The sequence below is a fragment of the Paroedura picta genome, chromosome 2, assembly GCF_049243985.1.
Source record: "Paroedura picta isolate Pp20150507F chromosome 2, Ppicta_v3.0, whole genome shotgun sequence".
NCBI classification, from domain to species: domain Eukaryota; kingdom Metazoa; phylum Chordata; class Lepidosauria; order Squamata; family Gekkonidae; genus Paroedura; species Paroedura picta.
The window spans coordinates 158,172,736-158,195,653 of record NC_135370.1 but is presented as its reverse complement, the minus strand read 5'-3'; the positions used below and the strand labels follow the sequence as shown (position 1 = coordinate 158,195,653).

The 22,918-nt window shown below is 44.3% G+C and overlaps 2 protein-coding genes across 9 annotated transcripts in view; one reads left to right on the top strand and one right to left on the bottom strand.

Annotated features, from left to right (window-relative positions):
* FOXN3 (forkhead box N3) overlaps window positions 1–22,918 on the top strand; it is a 226,303-nt gene that overhangs the window by 47,507 nt on the left and 155,878 nt on the right. For 5 of the 7 annotated variants that reach the window (XM_077323446.1, XM_077323448.1, XM_077323441.1 and 2 more), the window contains one exon: window positions 12,558–13,114. In XM_077323446.1, coding sequence (XP_077179561.1) covers window positions 12,572–13,114 — 543 coding nt within the window. In that variant the 5' untranslated portion in view covers window positions 12,558–12,571. Of the gene's footprint in view, window positions 1–6,598; window positions 6,971–7,296; window positions 7,645–12,557; window positions 13,115–22,918 lie in introns of those variants that run through there. The other 2 variants (XM_077323443.1, XM_077323444.1) reach the window with 2 other exon arrangements.
* LOC143830649 (uncharacterized) overlaps window positions 16,227–22,918 on the bottom strand; it is a 43,091-nt gene continuing 36,399 nt past the window's right edge. The window contains exons 2-3 of one of the 2 annotated variants that reach the window (XR_013228561.1): window positions 18,702–19,198; window positions 16,227–17,042 (exon numbers count right to left, since the gene is read on the bottom strand). The gene's annotated coding sequence lies outside the window, so the exon portion shown is untranslated. Of the gene's footprint in view, window positions 17,043–17,773; window positions 19,199–22,918 lie in introns of those variants that run through there. The other variant, XR_013228560.1, reaches the window with a different exon arrangement.

Sequence of the window (22,918 nt, the reverse complement as noted above, 5' to 3'; positions counted from 1 at the left end):
GTATGTATTTATTTATTCGGATTTTTATACCATCCTTCCCTACGGCTCTGGGCAGTTTACATGGAACGTTGCACAAATTTACATAGAACATTACGACAATCTAGAACATTGCACAAATTTCAAAGAACTTCACAACAATATTACAAAAGGTAACAATCACAACATATGCATCATCAAGTGATGCAGAACTGGTTCCTGGGTTGATAAGGTTATCTGTTTTTCTCTAGCTGGTTATGCATAAGACAAACGAACCAAAACTCTTAGATTCCAGAAGAGTTGCTAGTTCTTGCTCCTAAAAGTGGCAGTCAAATTGACCTATGTCTTATTGAGACACTTCTTTTGACATCCACTGCAAATAGTGGGAGAATGTCTCCTCTTTTGTTGATTTGTCTAGTTATCTGCTCCCCCCCCGCCCCGCCCCGCCCCGCCCCACCCCCGAACTGTCGGAGCTCTTTAAGAGTATGCATTTCTGTAGGTGGGGTTAGTGTTTGGTAACTTGGGTTATGTTTTAAAACACACATACAAAGAAAAAGGCCATGAGATAAGAGATGTTTGCTTTAGTAATTCAAGGTCCGCTTTAGTATTAGATAAAATGGGCTTGCTTGCAGGGCAAGCAAGGATAAAAGAACAACCGTGTTTTGCTTTATACAGCTATTGTTTTTAATTATTAATTTCCATGGTTGTTAATGATATAGTGTTGGCTTTCATGCAACAGGTTGGTCTGGATTGAACAGGAATATCCCAGACATGTTCCAACTATTGGCCCAGGCCTATAATAATCCTGGAATAAAATTGATAATTTGTGGTTTATGGCCACAAGAAGTGAGCTGATCAGCAAAGGACTGCCTGTTCTTAGTGTGTTTTCCGTATTTATTGTTCCAAGCCAATGCCTGATCTCAACACAGCTTCAAAAACAACAGTTCTTTCTTATATTATTGAGATTACTATGTGAATGGTTATCTTTGTATTTTGTTCTGTAAAAAATTTTCATAGAATAGTCTTAAATGTAAGAACTGGTTTTAGCAGTTTACCTGTCAGGTTCTTCTGATAAAACATTCTTCAGTGCCAGATTCCAGTTTTGCCTGTGGGTGTGCAGCAGGGAGAAGCATAAGGTAGAGGCCTGCTTTACTTGGCTCATCTTTATACTATGGTGAACATGACTTACTGAAAAACACCAGCAGTGGAAAATGTTTTCATTAAAAGACCAACTAAAACATTACAATATGATAAAAAGACAAGGTGGAGGTGGGTGGAGAAAAGATGTTTCAGGGAGTGGTCGAAGAGCCCCCAAAGTTTTGTGTGTGGCTTTCTGAAAAGGGAGACAAGGAGGTGTAACATATTTAATGAGATTACATGGTAATGGGTGCAAATCAGGTGAGATGAAGAATCAACAAATACATACATACATTTTTGTCCCACCCTTCCCTGGAGGCTCAGGCCAGATGAAAATCTGTTTTTCAAAATATAAAAGCCAGCAGTTCATCAAAATCCTCCTCAGCATTGAGATCTAGGGGCCAAGCCTGTTGCATTCAAGAATACAACAGGCACTAGATAAGGGGGGTGAAGTGGAAGAACTCTGCAGATGGCCTCCCCCTCTTCCCAGGACCTGAAAAGATTGCAGGCAGCTGTTAGAGAACTCACTGGCAGAGGCGCCTCTCACACAGCAGACATCTGCAGCCTCCAAGCCTCAGAGGGAAGTGGAAGGAGGAGGGGATGGTCAGGGTGAGGGACAGAATTCGATTGGCTGGCTGCTGGACAGACAAGCAAGCCGGTTGGAGGAGGAGCCACTCAGGGGTAGGACAGCCATCTTGAGTGGGTGTTAAGCGCTAAGTGACACTTAAGCCATGAGACACACTCCTCTTCTGAGGCCTTACCAAAAATATTAAGTGGAGAAGATTATATTCATCTGGCACACGTCTCTGAAAAGGAAACACCAGGTCAGTGAAAATGTAGGCCCAAACTAGATATTACGTCTAGCACAAGTCTGATGTTTACACAGCCAGACATGATGCTGGAAACTGAAGTTCCCCAAGCAGACTGGGGCCTGATTTGCCTCAAGATTGCAGCTTGAATGCTTCATTTTCCCTCCCTGTGCCAGATTCCTGTGCCAAAACAACCTTGGGCAAATAGGGGGCCTCCGTGTCATGTTTGGCTGTGCAAACAATAGCGTCAGGTTGAGGGAACCCTGACCCAATTCATACTAGACATAACTTATGGTATAGTAACTGTGGTTAAATCCTGTCCATTCTAAACAAATCTCTCCCATTCCTAATTTTAAAAATGTAGTCCCATATTTCATCTCAAACTACATTCTCTACATGGCAATATAAATAAGGTAAGGCTCCTGGTTTATTAAGTCAACTTGTTACCAAAACATAAGACAGAATGTGATTCTCTTCATACTTTGGCCTTGGTATTGTAGAGATGCTAAAGAAATACCTGTGAAGTCCTCACTTTGTGCTAATACAACTCTGTGGAAAATTTGTAGAATAATCTGTCCTGATAACTTTAGCTTCTGCATAAAAAGAAACATTCAGCACGAGCCCAGCTTCTCATCAATGCTAATTAGTACAAGAACTGCCTCCCGTTCTGCATTGTTTCTTGGGAAGAGATGGCGAGGTAGAAAGCTTTGCTCCCTTGAAGCATATTCCATAGGAGTGAAGTCAGAGCTCAATCCCCATATTAGATGAACCTGCACACGGTTTTTCAGTGTCTGTGCATAGACAGAGGAAGCAAATCAGTCACAGAGGGGGTTACATATTTAGGCATATGAACAACTTTAGATTTTTCTGCAAGCCTAGGGAATCACCTGCATTGGCAATGTTGATAACCATGGTTAGCCCCATTCTGTGGATTTTGCTATCTGCATGGGGCTTGGGGGTTGCCAACCCCATTTCCTGTTGCCACTTGAGAGCCAGCATGATATAGTACAGGGGTAGTCAAACTGCGGCCCTCCAGATGTCCATGGACTACAATTCCCATGAGCCCCTGCCAGCATTCGCTGGCAGGGGCTCATAGGAATTGTAGTCCATGGACATCTGGAGGGCCGCAGTTTGACTACCCCTGATATAGCAGTTGAGAATGGCAGACTACAATCTGGAAAGCCGGGTTTTATTCCATACTCTTTCACATGCAGAAAGCTGGATGTCCTTGAGCTAGTCAAAAGGGTTGTGTTTGCAGGGCAATTCTGTTAGAGCTCTCTCAGCTCCACCAACCTCACAGGATGTCTGTTGTAGGGAGATGAAGGGAAAGTTGTAAGCTCTTTGGGATTCCTTTGGGTAATGAAAAGTAGGGTTTAAACCGAGCTCTTCTGTCTTCTCCTCTTGAAACAGCAGTGGGAGAGGGGGAAAAATAGATATAATGACTCTCTAGGAAACTGTCAATTCCTAGAGTGGTGTGATGTCACCTCTGGGCTTTCCCCAGAATTGATGTTATGTTGTCCTGGACTGCTGCCCTCCCACATCCCCATGTTGAAGACAGACACTTAAAATAATTTCCCAAGCTGCTGAATTCCTGATTGTATGATCATAAGAGGCAGCAAAAATAGAACCTTTAAAAAGTTCAGGCTCCAAGCCCATTTAATAAGCTTTGTAGATAAGCATGCATAAGTCAAACCTAAAAAGTAACATTTTACATTTGTGACAAGACTTTTCTGTTAACTTTCTCAGTGGCTGACCATGGATTGTTTTTGACCAGTCTATTCCAGTCTTCTGGTAACTTACTCTTCCTCTTATCTTTGTCAACAAGGCACATTCCAGATAGCTGATGTTACTTCCCCATAGTATTCCTTGCTTAGTTTTCAATATGTCTTCAGGCTGGCTCCTTCTACTTCCACCTCCACCCTTTCCTTGGAGTCCTACATCAATGCCAGGTCAGTCTAATGGGGGCAAGCCCTCAGATCTAATGACTGTGTGACGATTCCAGACTACTGTAAACATGCTGTGAAAAGTTACTCCTCATAGATCCTAGATCCCTCTTGAGCAGGCATGCCAAATGTTCACGGCCAGATTTGCAGTCTACCATAGAGTCTGAGATGGAATAGTTGTACCATGCCATAGGGTGTATGTCCTACGGTCAGAGATAGAAAAATTACATCACTATCTTTTTGAGCCATTGTGGTATAGTCATTATAGAGGTATGAAGGCCTGGGGGGAAATTCTCTCAAGGACTTCGTCTGCAATTTTAGTTTTGGATGCAAAAATTCAGAAATTGTAGGGAGCATTAAAAAAAACCTTTGGAATAAAATGTCTTTTACAAGAGTTTTAGTCACTTAAAATCATACTGATGACAAGCCCGATATATTTTAATGATGTTTGATTTAATAATTTTGATGGCAATTAGTATGTTATAATGTCTGATAATAATACACTATTAAAGGAATCTGTGTTCTCAATGTTCTGCTTGATATCCAAATATTCTGGTCGCCTTATGTGTTGTGACTGTATTAGATTTTATCTAATTGTTATATTTTCTTTAGTCTAGGACAAAAATTGTGTTGTTTTCAACATTCATTTTTCGTACCTCTTCAAAGCAAACACAAATAGACTTTTTTGAAGGCCACACAGAGTATAACAGCTCTCCCTACAGTAATGGGTATACCTGCACTTTTACCTGTAGAAAACTGAATAATTTAAACTTCTAAATTCCACAGATATGCCAAATAGTACAATGTTATAGCTATGTTATGATGCTTTTTAATTCAATTAAAGCAGTAAAATAAGTTTAGGTTTGATAAGAAAATGAATATTGCATGCATTACAATTTCCCCTCAAATTTCAATTCTCCTCACCCATGGCTTCAGAATTCCTGGATATTTATTTACAGAACAAAAAGAATCATAGAATCATAGAGTTGGAAGGGACCTCATGGGTCATCTAGTCCAACACCCTGCACTATGCAGGGCACTCACAACCCTATCGCTCATCTACTGTAACCTGCCACCCCCTTGAACCTTCACAGAATTAGAACAGGCACATAACCAGGTGGAGCAGGCCACAAACTACTTGTGCATTGTTTTCAACCTCAATTGAAAACAACACTCCACACAGGCAGCTCATTTATTTATTTATTTACACTTTTAAAAGGCCACCTCTCTTGGGAACCCACCTAAGGAGGCTTACAAAACAAAAAAATAATAAAAATACAAACTTTTAAAAGTGATTAAATAAAACAGATCATTAAGAACCCAGGCACAGCATAAAAACGCAAGACTGTAAAAACAGACAGCAGCTGAAAATAGTTTTCAGACTAAAACCACAGCAAAACAGTGTTAAAAGATCAACTCCTTAGCCTGGGTGATCAGAAAATTTTGGTCCAGTACCCTAACAAGACTGTGTAGGTGCCAGGCTAGTGACAACAGGAAAAGCATTCCTTAGGCAAGGTGCCACCACTGAAAATCTGTCTCTGGTTCCCATCCCTCGTATGTCTGCATAATATGGGGGCACAGGGAGAAAGATTTGAGAAGAAACACCTCTGGGAATTGTGCCGGTAAATGAACAGGCAGCCATTGGAGCTGGAGTGCCTCAGGTGGCAGATGAAGGGGGGGGGGAGAGTATTAAAGGTCAGCAGCCTGTAAATTATTTAGTGTGTATATTTTACCACTAGGGCGCTAAAGAGAGGGAGGGGGTGCCCTTTGGATCTCCCCCTCAGTCACGACAACGTCCAAGGCCAGTTCTGCAGAGAGCGAAGGGGAGAGTTTTGTCTCTCTGTCTGGAGAGCCTGCTATCTCGAAGCCCGTAGACCGCGATAAGAACCGCCCTGTGTACCCTTGCACGCCAGGCCAGGCCCACAGACGACTTTGCCAGGAGACTCGTGTCGGCTGAAGTTGGGCACTTTGCTAGTAACGTTTCAGCCCCAGCACCGGGGTCGCGTGCAGGATTGCGGCACGTTTCCCACGTGCATTACCGGTGCTTTCGGGTTAACTCGCCCCTTCAGAGCGGGGAGAATCCCCGAGTTGTGTGTGTGGGAAGCAACACGTGAAGTGACCCTGACCGCGGTTTCTCCTGCAGTATTTCCCTGTCTCCCCCCCCCCCCCCCGGGCTTTTCTTCAAGGGGAGGGAAACGCAGCCTTTAAGCATAATTTAAGCCGTTTTTACGGGGGGAGGGCAAGGGGCAGCGCTCCCCCCCAAACGAGCTTTCGGAACGGGAACTATCCGAAGGGGAGGCGAAAAGTCTCCGAAGAAGTCCCTGGGAGCTCAGCCGCACCACGTCGCCCGCGAGCAGGGAGCACAAGCGGAGGCGGAGAGCGAGCCTGGCGGCCAGCCGCGGCGGAGGCAGCCGCCGTAGTGGCCGCTCGAGTCTTCCCCGGGAGGGCTCGCAGGCCTCGGCCGCGGACGTGCGGGGCCGCCTCCGTCGGGCTTTGCTGCTCTGCGTGTGTTTGCGCGTCCCTGCCCGCTCCCGCCCCTCGTCGTCTTCGTCTTTTTTTTTGCCTCGTCGTGCAATTAGGATCGTGGTGCAATATAAAAGCGAGGCGCCCTCCCCCCCTCCCCCGTGGCCCAGCCCTCTCCTTCCCGCTGTGGCGCTTGTCTCGGCTGGCCCTGCCCACGTTTTCTCTCGCTTCCCTCTGCCCTCCCCTTCCTCCCCCCCCCCCGCCTCTGGTCATGTGTTGCCTCTCGCTCGCTCGCTTTTTTTTTTTGTTTGCAGTGGAAACAATTTAGCGTTCTTGTGCTAGCTCCGACCCAAGCCGCTACTCATCCGTAGGGGGCAGGCAGGGAGGAGGAGGAGGGGAAGACGGAGCTGGAGCTGGAGCTGGCGCGGGGGGAATTGCCGGCGGGTCCCATGCCCTCGCGCTTCCTCCCCTGCCCCGGGATCCCCGTCTCGCCCGCTTTCCCTTCGGCCACATTGTTGGCTCCAGGCTGGGGGGAGGAGGAGAGGGAGGGGGGCAGGGAGCAATGCCTGGCTCAATCGGATGAAAGTTTGCATAATGGATATGGGGAGACAGCAGTGAAAACCTCCGCCTCTCGCAAGCCAGGTAAGTTTTCTGTCCTTTTTTGTTGGGGGGGGGGGGAGAACCGTCTGGGTCCCTTGTCTGAAAGGTTGCGTAAGATTCTCTGCATTGGGGAGGGGGGATAGCCTGGGGGCGGGAGGGAACCCCCTCCCTGAGGGGAACTAGCGCGCCAGGGCTCCAAGCGGCGTCCTGATAGTATTCCCCGGGGGGGGGGCGTTATTATTATTATTATTTATCCCTGTTCGGTTCCCTGACGCGGCGGCGGCTGGAAGCGCGGAGTTGCCAGCCCGACCCGACCGGGCGCCAGTGTGTTGCTGCTGTTGTCTCATTTCCTCCGACTCTGAGTTGGCATTGTCTTTCAAAGTTCGCCGGAGAGGACGTTTGCTTGGCGCCTCTCAAGTCGCATCTCTGCAGACTGCTCCCTTTTTTTGTGTTCCCGCGGCGGTCCGTGTGGACCCGGGGGCTTCTTAATCGCTTTTTAAAAGGGCCCTTGGGGGGATTTCCTTCCTCCCCCCTCCTCCCCCGCCGCCTTCCCCCGGGGCCTCGCTCTGCTCTTCCTAAATGCCAAAGCGGTCAGGACTTCTTCCTTGGGGAGGCTCCTGTCGGGGGCCGAAGACGGACGCCGTAAGTTTTCGCCTCAATGGCGTGATCTAGGAAAGGCCGGAATCGGGTTTATGACATCTGACCAGCGTTTGAAGGTATGTCTGCTTGCAAATGGCTTGCCGAGGCATAAGTGCAGTTTCGCAGTCTCCTAGCAACGGCATTGACTGATTCGCATGCCAGCCAATCGCGGCGCTCCTTCTCCCCTTCAAATGTTTTTGACTAGTACGGGAGGGAGTGTTGCAATGTGCAGGAAGAGAATCTGCCTTTGGCCGCCTGCCTTTTCCTTCCTCCGCTCTGTTTTTCTTTCCCGTCACAACGATGCCCTTCTTTAGTTAGGTTCCTGCCCCCCATCCCTGTTGGTTTTTGCTGTAGTCTGTAACACACCTCAGGGTGACAAACATGAATAACTGCGGATGGGCTTAACTGTGGATGGGCTCTTTCTCATTTCTCCTCCCCCTCCTTGCTGTGTCTCTGCCCTGTCAGGTTTTTACAACTGGGAGAAAAGATTGTGACTGTCTTAGATAAAAGTAACAAGTTTGTGGGTTTTTGGTAGTTCCCTCCTGAGCAGCTTAGAAACATATCTGAGGGCGCTGCTGATTCCGCAGCCTTTATCAAATGTTTTCTGAACTGCAGAACTTTGTGTCATTTGACCCAGCTGTGGAGCACAGGAACAAATTTCTTAGCAGATTCAAGTCGGCAGCCGTGTTGGTCTGAAGTAGCACAACAAAAATTGAGTCCAACTGAAGTGCTGTTGGACTCAGTTTTTGTTAAAATTCTTAGCAGATGGAGACTAGTCATTGAAGTCTCGCTTGTGGTCCTGTATTCCAGTTTCTTCCTCCACACCTGCTTAAACCTTTGCTAGGTTTCTGGAACACTGTAATAATGTAACATAAGCTGTATACAGGTATCGTTTGTGAGCTGCTCAAACCTTTACACGTCGTCCTCAGCTTGGGGCATGCAAATCTTAGGTTTTGGGTTCCTTGAAAGGTGCAGAAGTTTATGTGCCTTTCGGCACGTGACCCACACAAGGCAGTTGCTGTTTATATTTGAATTTTTCTCAGGAAGGTCAAAACTGAAGCCAGCTTCCTTTAAAAAAAGAAAGTAGTTTTTTATTTAAATGTATATGTAACCTAATGTTTCTAAATGAGCCAAAGTCAGATGTGGGATTTCCCAATGGCTTTCTTATGTCTTCAAAATATTGTTAGCAGCACAATCGTATGTGCTGTTGCGGTTAAAAGACATTTTACTGTGTTCAAAATCGCAGCATGAAGTTCCTAGGTTTACACTTAATGAAGCTCTCAGGAATGGCTTGTATTACAAGGAAACACTGTCTGGTACTCTGAAGGAAAATTATTTGTATATTGCAATTTTAATTATATCGGGACTAGTGTGAGTCAGTTAAGCTTGATCCTTGAGAGTTGCAGGATCGGAGCTAATCATCATCCCACCACAAGCTTGTATCAAAGAAGTCACTGTTGTTGATTTTTGAGTGTGTGTGTGTAAAAACTCATGGTATGATACAACGCTTTGCGAGGATACTGGTACGTAAGCACATTCAAACTGAAAGAGAGCAGCGTGTCGTCATAGCAACAGCGCGGTTAAATTATGTTGTCAGCCATGATATAATTTTCCTATTTAAAAGCTTGCTCCTGGGACACAACTTCTGTTCCTACTGAACTCAGTTGTCTCCCATGCTCCCAGCTGGAAGAACAGCTGGGATGCACAAAGCCTTGTATCGTTTAGGGCCCATTCCTCTAGGAACAGCCTCTCTTCCCCTTTACCTTGGAACTTGCATGTTTCAGTTCATTAATAGCAACCTTAATGGGGCAGCCTCAGGGAACACGCAAATCCCTCTTTTACCTAGCCATTATAAAATGGAGTTCAAGCATTTGTCTTTATTTTCTTGGCCTTTTAAAAAGTACACAGTTTAAATTATGTCCCTTTAACTTTCTTTGTTTTTATTTGGTTTACAGCATTTTTGACAAGCTTTCCTTGGCTTACTTCTAATGCTGAAATGACTGCAATGTACACCCCCCCCCCCTCCAGCCACAAAGAAAAACCTTTTAAGTGTTTTTTTGTATCCTCCCTTCAAATGAATTTGTGTCCTTTACGGGAGCATCTTTCTCAGCTCTGCTTTTTCAGGGCCTGCTCCTTCTTTAATGACCTCTTATGTAATTGCCACTTCCTCTCGTTGCTGTAAAATATCTTTTGGACATCGTCAAGGCCTTTTCAAAGAGATGTGTTCAGCAGTTGATCTGAAACAACCCCCTTTCTGACGCTCTGTTTTAAAGAGCCATTTTCCTAAGATGGGTATAAGTTTGTTCTATAAGTTATAAAGACAAGTTTCACTTCTCAGTTGCTTTTTCCTTTGAAGCATGTCAAACAAGAGCCTTTCTACTTCCCTTAAAATAGCAGTTTGCTGAATTGTATAAAAATGCCTTGCCTCTTATAGAGTATAAGAAACACAAGTGGTGTTGCACTTCCTGTTAACCCTTTCTGTGCTGTAAAGGTAAAGGTAAAGGTATCCCCTGTGCAAGCACTGAGTCATGTCTGACCCTTGGGGTGACGCCCTCTAGCGTTTTCATGGCAGACTCAATACGGGGTGGTTTGCCAGTGCCTTCCCCAGTCATTACCGTTTACCCCCCAGCAAGCAAGCTGGGTACTCATTTTACCGACCTCGGAAGGATGGAAGGCTGAGTCAACCTTGAGCCGGCTGCTGGGATCGAACTCCCAGCCTCATGGGCAAAGCTTTCAGACGGCTGCCTTACCACTCTGCGCCACAAGAGGCTCTTTCTGTACTGTAATCAGCATATTTTTGATTAACACTGTTTCTGTTGGGACAAGATGCAGGTGGTTGGTCAGAACAGGCAGAATATTTTGTGTGCAACCATGCTTTTTCAGATACAATGAAATGGAAATTCCTAGTCTATACATATAGTTAGATGGTGAGCAATAAATCATCATACACAGATTCAAATACCAAACAGGAATAGCGAGTTTAGTTGATATGATTGCCATTTGTTTGGGTTTAATTCTGGGGGGAGAAACATAGTGAAGGAAATAAATATGTAAAAATTGGAGATTGAGGGGCAGATGTATCATTAATTGTGGGACTCTGAGAGTAATTAAGTGAGACCCTTCCATTATGCTCCCTCTCTTTCCTCTCAAGCATGGAGGCAACCTTAACAGTATCTTCTTCTGAGTATTGTAATAATAAGCTTATATTGTGAATAAAACTTAAAGGTGCGACTGGTCTCAAACTTTGTTCTTTTGGCATAAGTGGAGGTAAACTTTCATGCTACAATATAGGTTTGTGTTCTTACAAAGGCTTGCATACTTTTAGTGAACAAAAACTGGTTCTAGCACAAGTACTGAGAATTATTATTAAAAAAAGAATTGGGCCTTTTGGTTGAATTGTTAGCTGTTTTGGATCAGTATTGAAGGGCCCGCGGAAGATGTAGCTTTGATTAATTTCAAAATGGAAATTTGGACTGGATGTTTATAGGAGAGACTGGGAAAGGCTGGAACACTGTTTGACTTCACTGTGTTATCTTACAAAGTCTTTCTTCTGCACTTTCACTGAATATGTTCCTTGGTGTTTCGATTTGTTTGATATAACAAAAAATGTAATGTAGCCTTGCATGTTACTGCCTGGGACCAATATAGAAACAACAGCCTCAGCTGGCTGGTATGATGTCACTCTTCATGCTTTCTTCTAGGTCATGCTTATTGTATTTACCGCTGGCTCTCATTTCAGTGAAATGTATGTTGCCGGGGGTGGCAGTTTGGGTGTTTGTATATGTGTCTGCATCTCTAGATCTTGGCAGTGCACTCCAACAGCAGAAGCCTTTTGCACTGCATTTGGGGGCAAGAAAGTTGGTAGCTGTAGTGAGCAAGTGCTTGGGTTGTGGCTGCGGTGTGTATAAACATGGCTTGAACACTCAGCTAGAGCAGGCGAGACTATAATTATATCGTGGCTGTGTTCATACTGGAAGTGAAACAGCTGTACTTAATCTGAAGCAACTGGTCTTAAGCTCCCAATTTTTTGTGCTTATTACAATCGGCGTGCGTATGTGTGAGGCAGTGACATATACACATGCAATCCAGCCCTAGGCAGGCTGTCCCACTGATCTTATTGGGGACTTATTCTTCAAATCAGTATGTATAATATTGTAGTCTTAATGGTGAAATTTTAGGGAGTATGTTCCTCTTGGATAGCCCAGGCAACGTCCGTCTTGTCAGATCTCGGAATCTTTGGCCCTGGCTAATATTTGCATGGAAGACCGGCAGTGGCAGGACCACCTCTGGCTGTCTCTTGCCCCGACAATTCCATGGGGTTGCCATAAGTCAGTGGTGATTTGACTTGCCACCACCACATTCCTCTTTAGGTGGAGCATTGTGTACGGCCAACAAAACCTTGTGTGTTATGTCAGTGATAGGGATCCAGTTATTCTCCCAGCCTCTATATCAGTGGTTCTCAACCTTCCTAATGCCGCAACCCTTTAATACAGTTCCTCATATTGTGGTGACCCCCAACCATAAAATTATGCAAGTGTTCTTTCACAGAAATTAAACCGAAACTGACCAATTGTGTGACGATCCGTTGTTCATGACTGTAAATAAATTGTTTTTTTTTTCTGGGGTTTCTCAGTTCCATTCTGCCTCTTGTCCCACCATGCAGTAGGAGTGGCAACAGTGGTAGTCCCCCCCCCCCAGCCAAGCTGCTCATCCTGCTGCAACCCCTGTGAGAGGGTCATTTGACCCCCAAAGGGTTCCCAACCCCCCAGGTTGAGAACCACTGCTCTCTATCCTTTGCTTGACAAACCGTGAGGGATGTGCTTATCTGACTTTTAAAGAAAATATAGACTTCATAAAAGGCTGAATTACCGATTTGGGGGTGGGGATGGGATGGGGAGAGAAATCTTCAGAACGTTGTGATGCTAACTCAGGTGTCAACTAATACTTCCATTTCTTTCCCTCCTTTCCATGTCTTGGATTGCTTTGCCAGGAGCCTCCATCTAAATGGGTCCAGTGATGCCTCCCAGTAAGAAGCCGGAGGGCTCGGGAATTAGTGTTTCCAGCGGACTGAGCCAGTGTTATCGGGATGGCGATTTCTCCAAGGCACTTCATGACGATGAGGACTTGGATATCTCTTTACCTGTCCTCCGATCAGAAAAAGGGCCCATAGAGGACGAAGAGCTAACTAACTTGAACTGGTTGCATGAGAGCAAGAACTTATTGAAAAGTTTTGGGGAGTCGGTGTTAAGAAGTGTTAGCCCTGTGCAGGATCTGGATGATGATACCCCTCCATCTCCTGCTCACGCTGATATGCCCTACGATGCCAAGCAGAACCCCAACTGTAAACCACCGTACTCTTTTAGCTGCCTCATATTTATGGCCATTGAGGACTCTCCAACCAAACGCCTGCCTGTAAAGGATATATACAACTGGATTTTGGAACACTTTCCTTATTTTGCAAATGCCCCCACTGGATGGAAAAACTCTGTGAGGCATAATCTGTCGTTGAATAAATGTTTCAAGAAGGTGGACAAAGACAGAAGTCAGGTGAGGCTGGAACAATAGTATTTTCTCCTGCCTGTGCAAACCATTTAAACTTTTATTTTGCTTTCTCTCCCAGTTTGGACAGCAGAAGCTGTGTAATTTCCCCACTTTTCTCCATTCTTCCAATTTTAGATCATTCAGAAAGGTGGTTCATTATTAATAGCACTGAAATCACTGTCTTCCCAAGTGAAGAAAGTATTGTTTTTGTGTGTGTGTTTTTTAAATTTTAAACTTTCAGGGGGGGCTGTGGTGTGCTTTCAAGTGTACAAGATGTGTATAATTGCATTGTGTAAGCAGTTTAGGCATTGATGGTCAGTTTGTTGACACCCCCCCCCCTTATTAATTTGGTTCCCTATAACTAGACTGTGGTATTGGGGGAATATAGAGGTTGGATGCTACAAATCAAGTGACTTCACAAAAGCAGTTTTGATTGTGTTCCTGTTTGCACAGCAGCTCCAATCATGCCTCTTGAAAAGCCTTTGCTGCAGGTTTCTTTTGGGGGGAATCATCCAGAATATTTTTTTTTGTATTTATATACTGCCCTTCCTGAAGGCTCAGGGTAGTTTACATGAAACAGGAACAATACAGGTAACTCAGTTTGTAATAATATGGTTATAACAGTAACAACAATATAGTGATAACAATAAACATTGTAAATGATAGAATACTGGAGAGGACATTAATCAACTTGTACTGAAGACCCAGTGGATTGGGTGGATCTGTAGTGGTTGTCATTGGAGGGAGCCTTGGGAGTCAATGGGAAGCGGTGGTTCAAGTTGACCTCAACCAAATGCCTGGCGGAGGAGCTCCCTTTTGCAGGCCCTGCAGAACTGCTCGAGTTCTGTCAGGGCCCTGATCTCCTCTGGGAGCTTGTTCTACCAAGTGGAGACCAGGATGGAAAAAGCTCTGGCCCTGACTGAAGTCAAGCAGGCTTTCTTGGGGCCAGGGACCACCAGGAGGTTGAAGGTGGTGGGGCACAAGGCTCTTTGAGGGGTATAGGCAGAGAGGCAATCCCTCAGGTATACCGGGCCCAGACTGCATGTGGCCTTAAAGGTGATAACCAAAACCTTAAGCCTGATCCAGAATTCGACCGGAAGCCAGCACAGCTGTTGGAGGATGTGGGACCTCCGAGGTGTTGCTGTGAGGACCCTGGCAGCTGCGTTCTGGACCAGTTGTAGTTTTTGGTTCAAGGATAAGGGCTGGCCAGTGTAGAGCAAATTGTAGAAGTCCAGTCTAGAGGTGACCAGTCTAGAAGTCCAGTCTAGAATAGTGTATCACACTGTGGGATGGGATTATCACTTAGTAGAAGAGCCTCTGCTTTTCATGCAGAAGATCCTAGGTTTGGTCCCGGGTTCAGCCCCTGGCATCATCAGCAGAAGTGATGGAAAGGCCTGAGACCCTGGAGACCAGAGAATCACCATGATTTCCTCCCAGCTTTCTTGTACAGATACTGGTTCGTCATCATGTGAACCGCAGGGGCATCGGACAACTTTGCTTCTCATGCTTCCTTACAAATTAGATTTCTTTCACTTGGTATTCTAGAGTGTTCCCCCCCATTAGCATTGTTCCTACAACTGTTCCTTCCACTGGCCGTGTCATTCATTCAGTGCGACAAATAACAGGGTTCTAATTACAAATGTATATAGCGCTGACCCTAACCTGTGGAGGAAAAAAAAATGGGAGTAAAGTGACTAAGGGAAAGGGTCATCTGAATTATAAACAAGCACAGGCTATTAAACTAAAGAATGTCTGTGCCATTCTCCCACAAAAGCACTGGCCCACCAGCCAGGGGGCAAAGATAGTTTTCATCCTTGCAACTATCTCCTGGGGCTTGCCGAAGCACTGTCAGAATTTGTATTGATCTATCAGTCCACCCTGGCTGCTTTGTAGTAGGTAGGGAAGGTTTTGCTCTCTGCTGGAGTGCTCTGTCTTCTGTTTACTTTCTTGCTTTTGCATTCATATGGGAAGCTGCTTGCCCCAGGCATTCTCTCTGGTATGCCTGAGAGTGTGTGGAAAGGACAAATTACTCAGTCTCTTCCGTCTCTACACATCTGTATGTGTCTTTTTTTTTTGCTTCTGCCTCTCTTGCCTAGGTGTGCATCTGCTCCCAGGCCTTGCCCCACCCCTTAGCTCTATACAGGTACTTGTGCGCAAGAGTTATGTTTTCATCAGCAAAACACTGGAGGGTATGAGATCACTTTTATGTTCAGGCCCTAGCTCTTGGTTAGTTCTAATACCCACTCACTTCTAAGTGTGCATTGACCCTGAGTTTCACCTGCTTTGTTCTCTGAGGTTTCCTTGTCATTACTCACCCACCAACATCTTTGCAGCCTTTGCTGGGGGGGGGGGGAGGGGGAGGAGCTCTGACTTTGTGTTGCTTTACTATTAGCCTCGTATTCTTCAATGCTGGGCAAAAAATAAAGGCTGGTCACAGATTGTTGGATCTCCTGTGAAATCCTAGTTATCTCCCACAATGTACAATAATGTGGCCATTTGTGGCTAATTCCTTGTTAGTGAGCCTCATAGTAACTTTTTAGGGGTGTGTGGGTGTACAACTAATAGGACTGCAGCAGTGGTGCTTGCTTTTAAGGACTAGTATGCACAGAATTCAGAAGTCCATTTTCCTTCCAGGAAGTGACAGGATGAACAATGTGTGCATATCTGTGCTTCTATCCTCTGCCTGATTCATGAGCAGGTGATGTTTCTGAGTGCAGTCCTGAGCAGGTCTCCTTGCTAGAGTTTATAGGGCTTATACACAGGAACATGTTCTTAGGATGAGGCTATGCCAGTCTGGGTGATTTCAAGCTTTCAGGAATTCTTCCCATTGTTAAAAGTGATGACACGGCTTGCTGTCCCCTAAAGTTCGCAAATGAAGAAAAAACACCTATCTGTTACGGATTCGGTGGCTGGCCTTGGCCAGTTCCTGGGCTGAATAGGTCCTTCAGAAGCAACCTGTGTGTATATTGCAAAAAGAAAAAAAAGGACTGTCCCTTGTGTTTGAATCACCATTATATGTCTGGCTGTAGACTAGTAGGTATCCGTTCTAAACAACTAAAGAGATCTAGCAAACATGACCGTGTCTGCTCCAGTATATAGTAATGAGTTCAACCTCTATTCTTTTGCCACATAATTTTTGTTTGTGCTTAAGTGTAAATAATTGTTTTCCTTTTATATGTTCTATTTGGTCTAATTTTGCCTAGGAGAGTAATTATTTTCTATTACGTAGCTATGTAGTCAATCTAGTGGGACTTTAATAGAGGCTACTAGTCACTGTTGTTTCACCTTGTAGACTGCTGGTCTTGTCCTACCCTATTCATAATGTTCTGGAGGTTAATGCGTCAGGTCTCTTACAAATTTACTCATGTTCACTGATTCGTGTTAGTTCCCTGTTGTGCAGTAGGGATGGAATTTTTTTTCACTAGTATAACAGCATAACAGCACTCATTTTTGTCCCAAGTGGTAGTTAAAAAACTTCCCAAACCCATTCTGAATTCTGCAGGGTGCCAAAATTGTTTTCGATTTTTTTTTTCACACATGGTTAACTTTGATCAAAAAAGTATTCTATAAAAATATTTTATTATTGTGCATGACACTGTTGTCTCTTTTCGTATTTGTGAAATAGCATGCCACCCGCCCGCCCAAAAAAAACCCCATCCCTATTATCCAAACAAATCTGCTGAAAAATCTTTTCTCTCACTTTACCTGTATTTGTCACTTCTGCCTTTTCTGCCTCGTTCTGGTCAAGTGGCTGCCATTTTTAGTTAAGGAAGGCATTTCACAGAGTTACTTTTCCGAAAGCACACGTGCTTATAATTTGTCCCTGCTTCACTGAAGAACTTAAATGAGAAATTTCAGCTTCACAATTTTATGAAGTTGGAATGGATTTTCACTGAGCTGGACAGGACAAGGCTCCTGGAATGTTTGATGGAATCTAAGCCAGGAAAAAAAAAACCTCTGGAAGTTAATGGCATGTTTCTAGTACACAAAAAGTAGTTCACAAATGTAACCACTTAGGCAGATTTTAAAAACTTCTATAACTCAGCCATTTTACCTCAGATTTTATCCTCTGAAATTTGGTCAGATTATACTAATCTTCAAATTGATTCTCTGTGAGTTTATTCAAGGCCAGTGGGCCAAATGGTTTGTCTTAATGTTCTGGTGAGAGTTTTCAAGTGTTATAATGTTAGGGAAAATCTACCACAACTCTACTAGCAGGCCCAAATATCAAGCAACTGTTTTACTTCTAGCCGATCTGGTAGATGTCAGAGCTTTAAAGGCAGTGTGTGGTGGGCAAAACGGGTATGAAACAACATCTACACTTCTGAGTAAAATAATGAAAGCTTTCCAAGAATTAACAGAGTTCTTTGAATATGTGTCCTGGCAATTCTTGGTTTTGGCTGAGTGCACACTTTCTCTTTCTGTTTCTTCCAAGTGGTGAGGTGTGGAAATGACATCCTTGTGTCTCTCCACTCCTCCCCTAAAAAGTGAACAGATGACACGATTTCCTCTCCATATACTGAAGTGTTTGTTGCAGAATGTAGTTTTGTGTTCTCTAGCCTCGAGTACTTTGGGTAATATGCATCTTCCAGGAAAAACACAGGGAATAACACAACACCCCCCCCCCCTTGAAAGTTGTCACCATCATCTTCATTTGGAGGGGGGGTGTTATATAGGTATCTTTGACCTAGTTTTGGTGTGTGATGCAGTTGTATAGACTGTTAAGGTATAACATGCTTTAAAATCTACAAGAAGGAGGTTAGAAAAAGTAAGAATATTAAATCAGAAACTGTAGTTTTTGTATCGGAAATTGAGAGTGTGTATTTTTTCCAACTTTGTTTCTTTAATCCTCCCAATCTTTTTGATTGACTCCTTTCACGTTTGCATAAAGTATCTTACATTGTAATCTCTATTCTTAAAATTTCTCTTAATAATATTAACATTTCTGTACTACATTTAACCTAAATACATGCCTTTCACTCCCGGTGGTGACCATCCAAACACTATTAAAACACTTAAGCATTAAATAGCATTTAAAATAAAACATATCTAATGGTTCAGTAAAAATATATGAACACCCCGAACACCACAACGAGGAAGGAAGGCCAGTAACAGTTACTGGGGGGTGATATGTCAGATAACACAAAAAAATCTTTGCCTACTGGCAGAAAAAAAAATCTGAGACAGATCTTCCTAGGGAGGAAATTTGGTACTGTAATCAAGTTTTGGTACCACATCAAAGAAGGTTGCTTCTCGGATTGTCACTTACCTAACCTCACATGCTGGGGCCACCTGAAACTGTTCCTCCAAAGGTATACTAGCCCTAAGACTGGAATTATATGGTTCCTATGACCCATTCCAGTCACCATGCAGGCTACAGCATTCTGTACCAACTGTTTCGTCTGAAAAGGTTTTTAGGGAAGCCTCATGTCAAGTGCATCACAATAATCTAATCTAGGTGTTATTGGACCATGCATTACAGTGGCAAGATCTTTCCTGCCCTGGATGGGCTAGAACTGTTGAAAGGGACCTCTGGCTACTGCTGCCACCTAGCAGGAGGTCTAGGTCAAGCAACACCCCCAAGCTTACAAACCTTCTCATTTAGGGGGACAGCAACCCCATGCACAACAGGAGATATCCCACTTCCTGTATCCAATCCCCCTGTACATGTTCACAGTTTCCACAGCCTCCCTAGGATCTGTTGGAAGAATACAACAGAGATCAGCATCATTGCTATGTTGGTGGCAACTCAGCCCCAATCTCCTAATGAATTTTCTAAGAAGCTTTATATACATGTTGAAAAGCTTGGAGGACCCTGTGGCCAGAGCTTAAGGGACAGAGCAGCGTCTCCTAGCGAAACACTTTGAAACCTACCTTCGAAGTAGGACCAGAATCACTGTGGAAGAGTGCCTCCCAAAAGACTGTCCAGAAGGCTGGAATAACGATTATATCAAAAGTCCCCAAGAAATCCAGGAAAATTAACAGGTTTGTGCCTCCCCTGTCTCAGTGCAGGTCATCCATAAGAAGAAGAAGAAGAGTTGGTTCTTATATGCCGCTTTGCTCTGTGAGGCTGAGAGAGCCCTGATATTACTGAAGAAGAAGAAGAAGAGTTGGTTCTTATATGCTGCTTTTCTCTACCCGAAGGAGGCTCAAAGTGGCTTACCCGTCAGAGCAGTTTTATCAGTGCTGTGGTGAGCCCAAGGTCACCCAGCTGGCTGCATGTGGGGGAGTGCAGAATCTAACCCGGCATGCCAGATTAGAAGTCCGCACTCCTAACCACTACACCAAACTGGCTATGAAAACTGATTGGAATGCATCCAAACTATCTCTTTCATTCAGGACTCCCTGAAGTTGCCCATTTCACATTCTGTTGTTTTACTGAAGAATTTTCTTTTTTTATGCTTATTGGAAAGAAGGAAATGCAGCTCTGCAATGATTTTACATTTTCGTTTTTTCACTCTTTCCAGATGAGTTGTTGGTTCCATAAACCCCAGTCATCAGGTTTATGCTCCTGAAGTTCTTACATTTTTTCCAGCCATTTACATATGACTGCTAAAGGGCTTTCGGATGTGGCATCATGCTGCATATAGAACAAGATGGAAGGATTGGTTTAAACTGAATTGTTTAATTAATGACGTAAATATCCAAGACCTGTTAGGTTCACGTTTCCTCTGTGCATTTTACATATTGGGCTGGATCCAGCACAGAATGGTTGTATTAAATCACGCATCCTGACTTGTGTTTCTGTTTGTGCAAGATCTTGCTCAACCAATTTATGGGTACTATAGTATATTAGGGGGAAAATGCAAGATCTTGGATAAGTGGACCTGCACTTAAGTTTGTTTCCTCTAAAAAGAGCCAGACAGTTGTTTGTTATAATTACTTATTTATTATTTGCAGCTAAGTAAAGCCTTTATTTCACCTTGGAGAATTTAATTTAACCATATATTATGTTATTTCTTAATTATATAGTATTTTTACTGTTAGAAAATGATACACAATACATAGCTTATCTAATAGACAGCTATTCCTTGTGTCATGCTGCATTATAACAGTAATTAGAAGTTAGGTTTGCACACAAATCTGTGTAGAACTGTTTCCATGCAGCACAAGAGTCTGACTTGTGCAATGCTTACCCTTCTTTTCTTACCCTTCTTTACAAAGAGTTTGGATTTAGCTTGTAGTACATGGGTGATCTTGTGGCGCAGAGTGGCAAGGCAGCAGACATGCAGTCTGAAAGCTCTGCCCATGAGGCTGGGAGTTCAATCCCAGCAGCTGGCTCAAGGTTGACTCAGCCTTCCATCCTTCCGAGGTCGGTAAAAGGGTCAGACATGACCCAGTGCTTGTACAGGGGATACCTTTACATGGGTGCTTCGGCGTCTGAAGCGGCTGTTTGCGCCCGAAGCAGCCAGCAGCTGCTTTGGGTGCGAACGGCCGCTTTGGACACCAAAGCGCCCAACCCTTGTGTCATCTGTGGCCTTGCAACCAAAGTAGCATAAGCAAAGCTCAGTCAGAGTTTTTAAAAAAAGGGTCAGCCTCCCCTTTCCTAAGGCTGCCAATTGGTTCCCCGAAATGACCATGCCTGTGGCTCAGTGCTACTGCACCTGCTTGGATTTCTAGTTCAATCCCTGCCATCCTCAGTCACAAGGATCAGATAGTGGATAATGTGGAAGACCTTATCCCGAGTGGCTGGAGGGTCACTGTGAGTCTGAACAGACTACTGACCTTGATAGACTAGTGATAGACTAGTGGTCTGATTGAATATAAGGCAGATCTTTGTGTTTTCAGTTCTTAGGAACAAAGCTGGTGGTAGGAAAGGGCTGTGTACTCGCAGGGGGAAATAATTTAACATTGTCTCCTTCTCCACTGACAGAATTGCCTTTTCATTGATATAAAACAAGGCTTGGAACTGAGACACAGATTGTAACTTTGAAATGCAGATGTTTAACTGATGACTTACTCTTGACACCGAAAAATCGTCCACAGTTCAAAGTAGTTGGCACTATATTAAGGATTCAGTTTTGAGAGATCAGAAGCATGGCTTAGCGTTTTTTTGCAGATAGAAGCCTGATTTAAAATGCTACGGAAAACAAAAATCCCTGTAGATTTCTTAAAACTAGGAGGAAATGATTTTCTAAAATTTTGTTTTTGAGGGCGAAAATCGATTCATGTTGTATGATACTGAACAACGTGCTGTGCTCACTCCATTATGTGCAGTGATTTTTCTGGGTGTTATGATGTTAGGCAGGTCTCTGAGCTAATTTTATCTGAATGGGTCAGTTGTAGATTATTATTATTATTATTATTATTATTATTATTATTATTATTATTATTTAGATTTATTTCCCGACTCCAGCCTCAACCATAGACCTGGTGGAAGAGTTCCGTTTTACAGGCCCTGCGGAAAGCAGACAAATCCCGCAGGGCCCGCAGATCACCCGGGAGCTCATTCCACCAGGTAGGGGCCAGGACTAAAAAAGCCCTGGCCCTGGTCAAGGCTAGGCGCGCTTCCTTCGGACCGCGGACGACCAACAGGTTCTCACCCTCAGAGCGTAAGGCCCTGCGGGGGGCATAGAGCGGTAGGCGGTCCCTCAGGTATGTGGGTCCCAACCCGCGTATGGCCTTGAAGGTTAAAACCAAAACCTTGAACCGGATCCGGGCAGCAATTGGCAGCCAATGCAGCTGCCTCAGCACCGCTGGATGTGGGCCCTCCAAGTTGTTCCAGTGAGGACCCTGGCAGCTGCATTTTGTACCAGCTGTAGTTTCCGGGTCAGGGACAAGGGTAGGCCTGCGTAGAGCGAGTTACAGAAATCTATTCTGGAGGTGACTGTCGCATGGATCACTGTGGCCAAGTGGTTAGGGGACAGGTAGGGCGCTAGTAGCCGGGCCAGCCGAAGGTAGAAAAATGCCTGGCCCGCTACTCTCTTGACCTGAGCCTCCATAGTCAGGGAGGCATCAATGGTCACACCCAAATTCCTAGCTTGGGGCACGATGGTAAGTTGCATCCCTGCTAGTGTGGGTAAATGCGCTACCTGTTCCTGCCCCCTTCCCCCTAGCCACAGGGCCTCCGTCTTGGAGCGGTTGAGTTTCAGGCGACTCTGCTCGAACCATTCTGTCACCGCTTCCAAACATCTGGCAAATGGTTTCCATGTTTTCCGGATGTGACCTTTGTTAGTATTTTCTGTGGTGTTAGCTCTTGAATAAGACAACAATAGGAAGGAAGAGTACTGTATCTTTCAATTTCACTTCAGCTTCCAGTCTGAGTCAGAAAGGATTTGTTGAAATTCATAAATCTGAATATTCCTATTCCAGCCAAATAGAAAGTGTCAGATTTAACTTCTTTGCATTTTTGACATTGATTCGCACACAAGAAGTTGTACCAAACAACTGGAGTAATTTCTGTCAGCTGGCACCTGTTTTGCACTGTATACTTGCAATAGTATTCCTGAATATTGAGGTGTATAATGCAAAAAAGATGTGGCAGGGCAGTGCTGAGCAGGAAATTGTATTTATATTTCCACTGAACCCTTTTTCCAAAGGCAGGTTTCTTTATGTTAGTGGCTCTGGGGTTTTGGTTTCCTTTGTTAGTGTGACTTTTTAATTAATTGAACACAATCCTCAACAAGAATCTCTCCACTGTTGCAACAGATTTGCTTTTTGGCAAGGTAAACGTCCCTTAAATGGAAATAGAGCATTTTATCCCCAAGTATGTATCGCTGTTCTTTGCAAAGAGCACAAACCCATGTCTGTGTTCACTCGAGTCACGTTCAGAATGGGCCCGTTCTCGTAAGACAAACTTATAAATCAGTT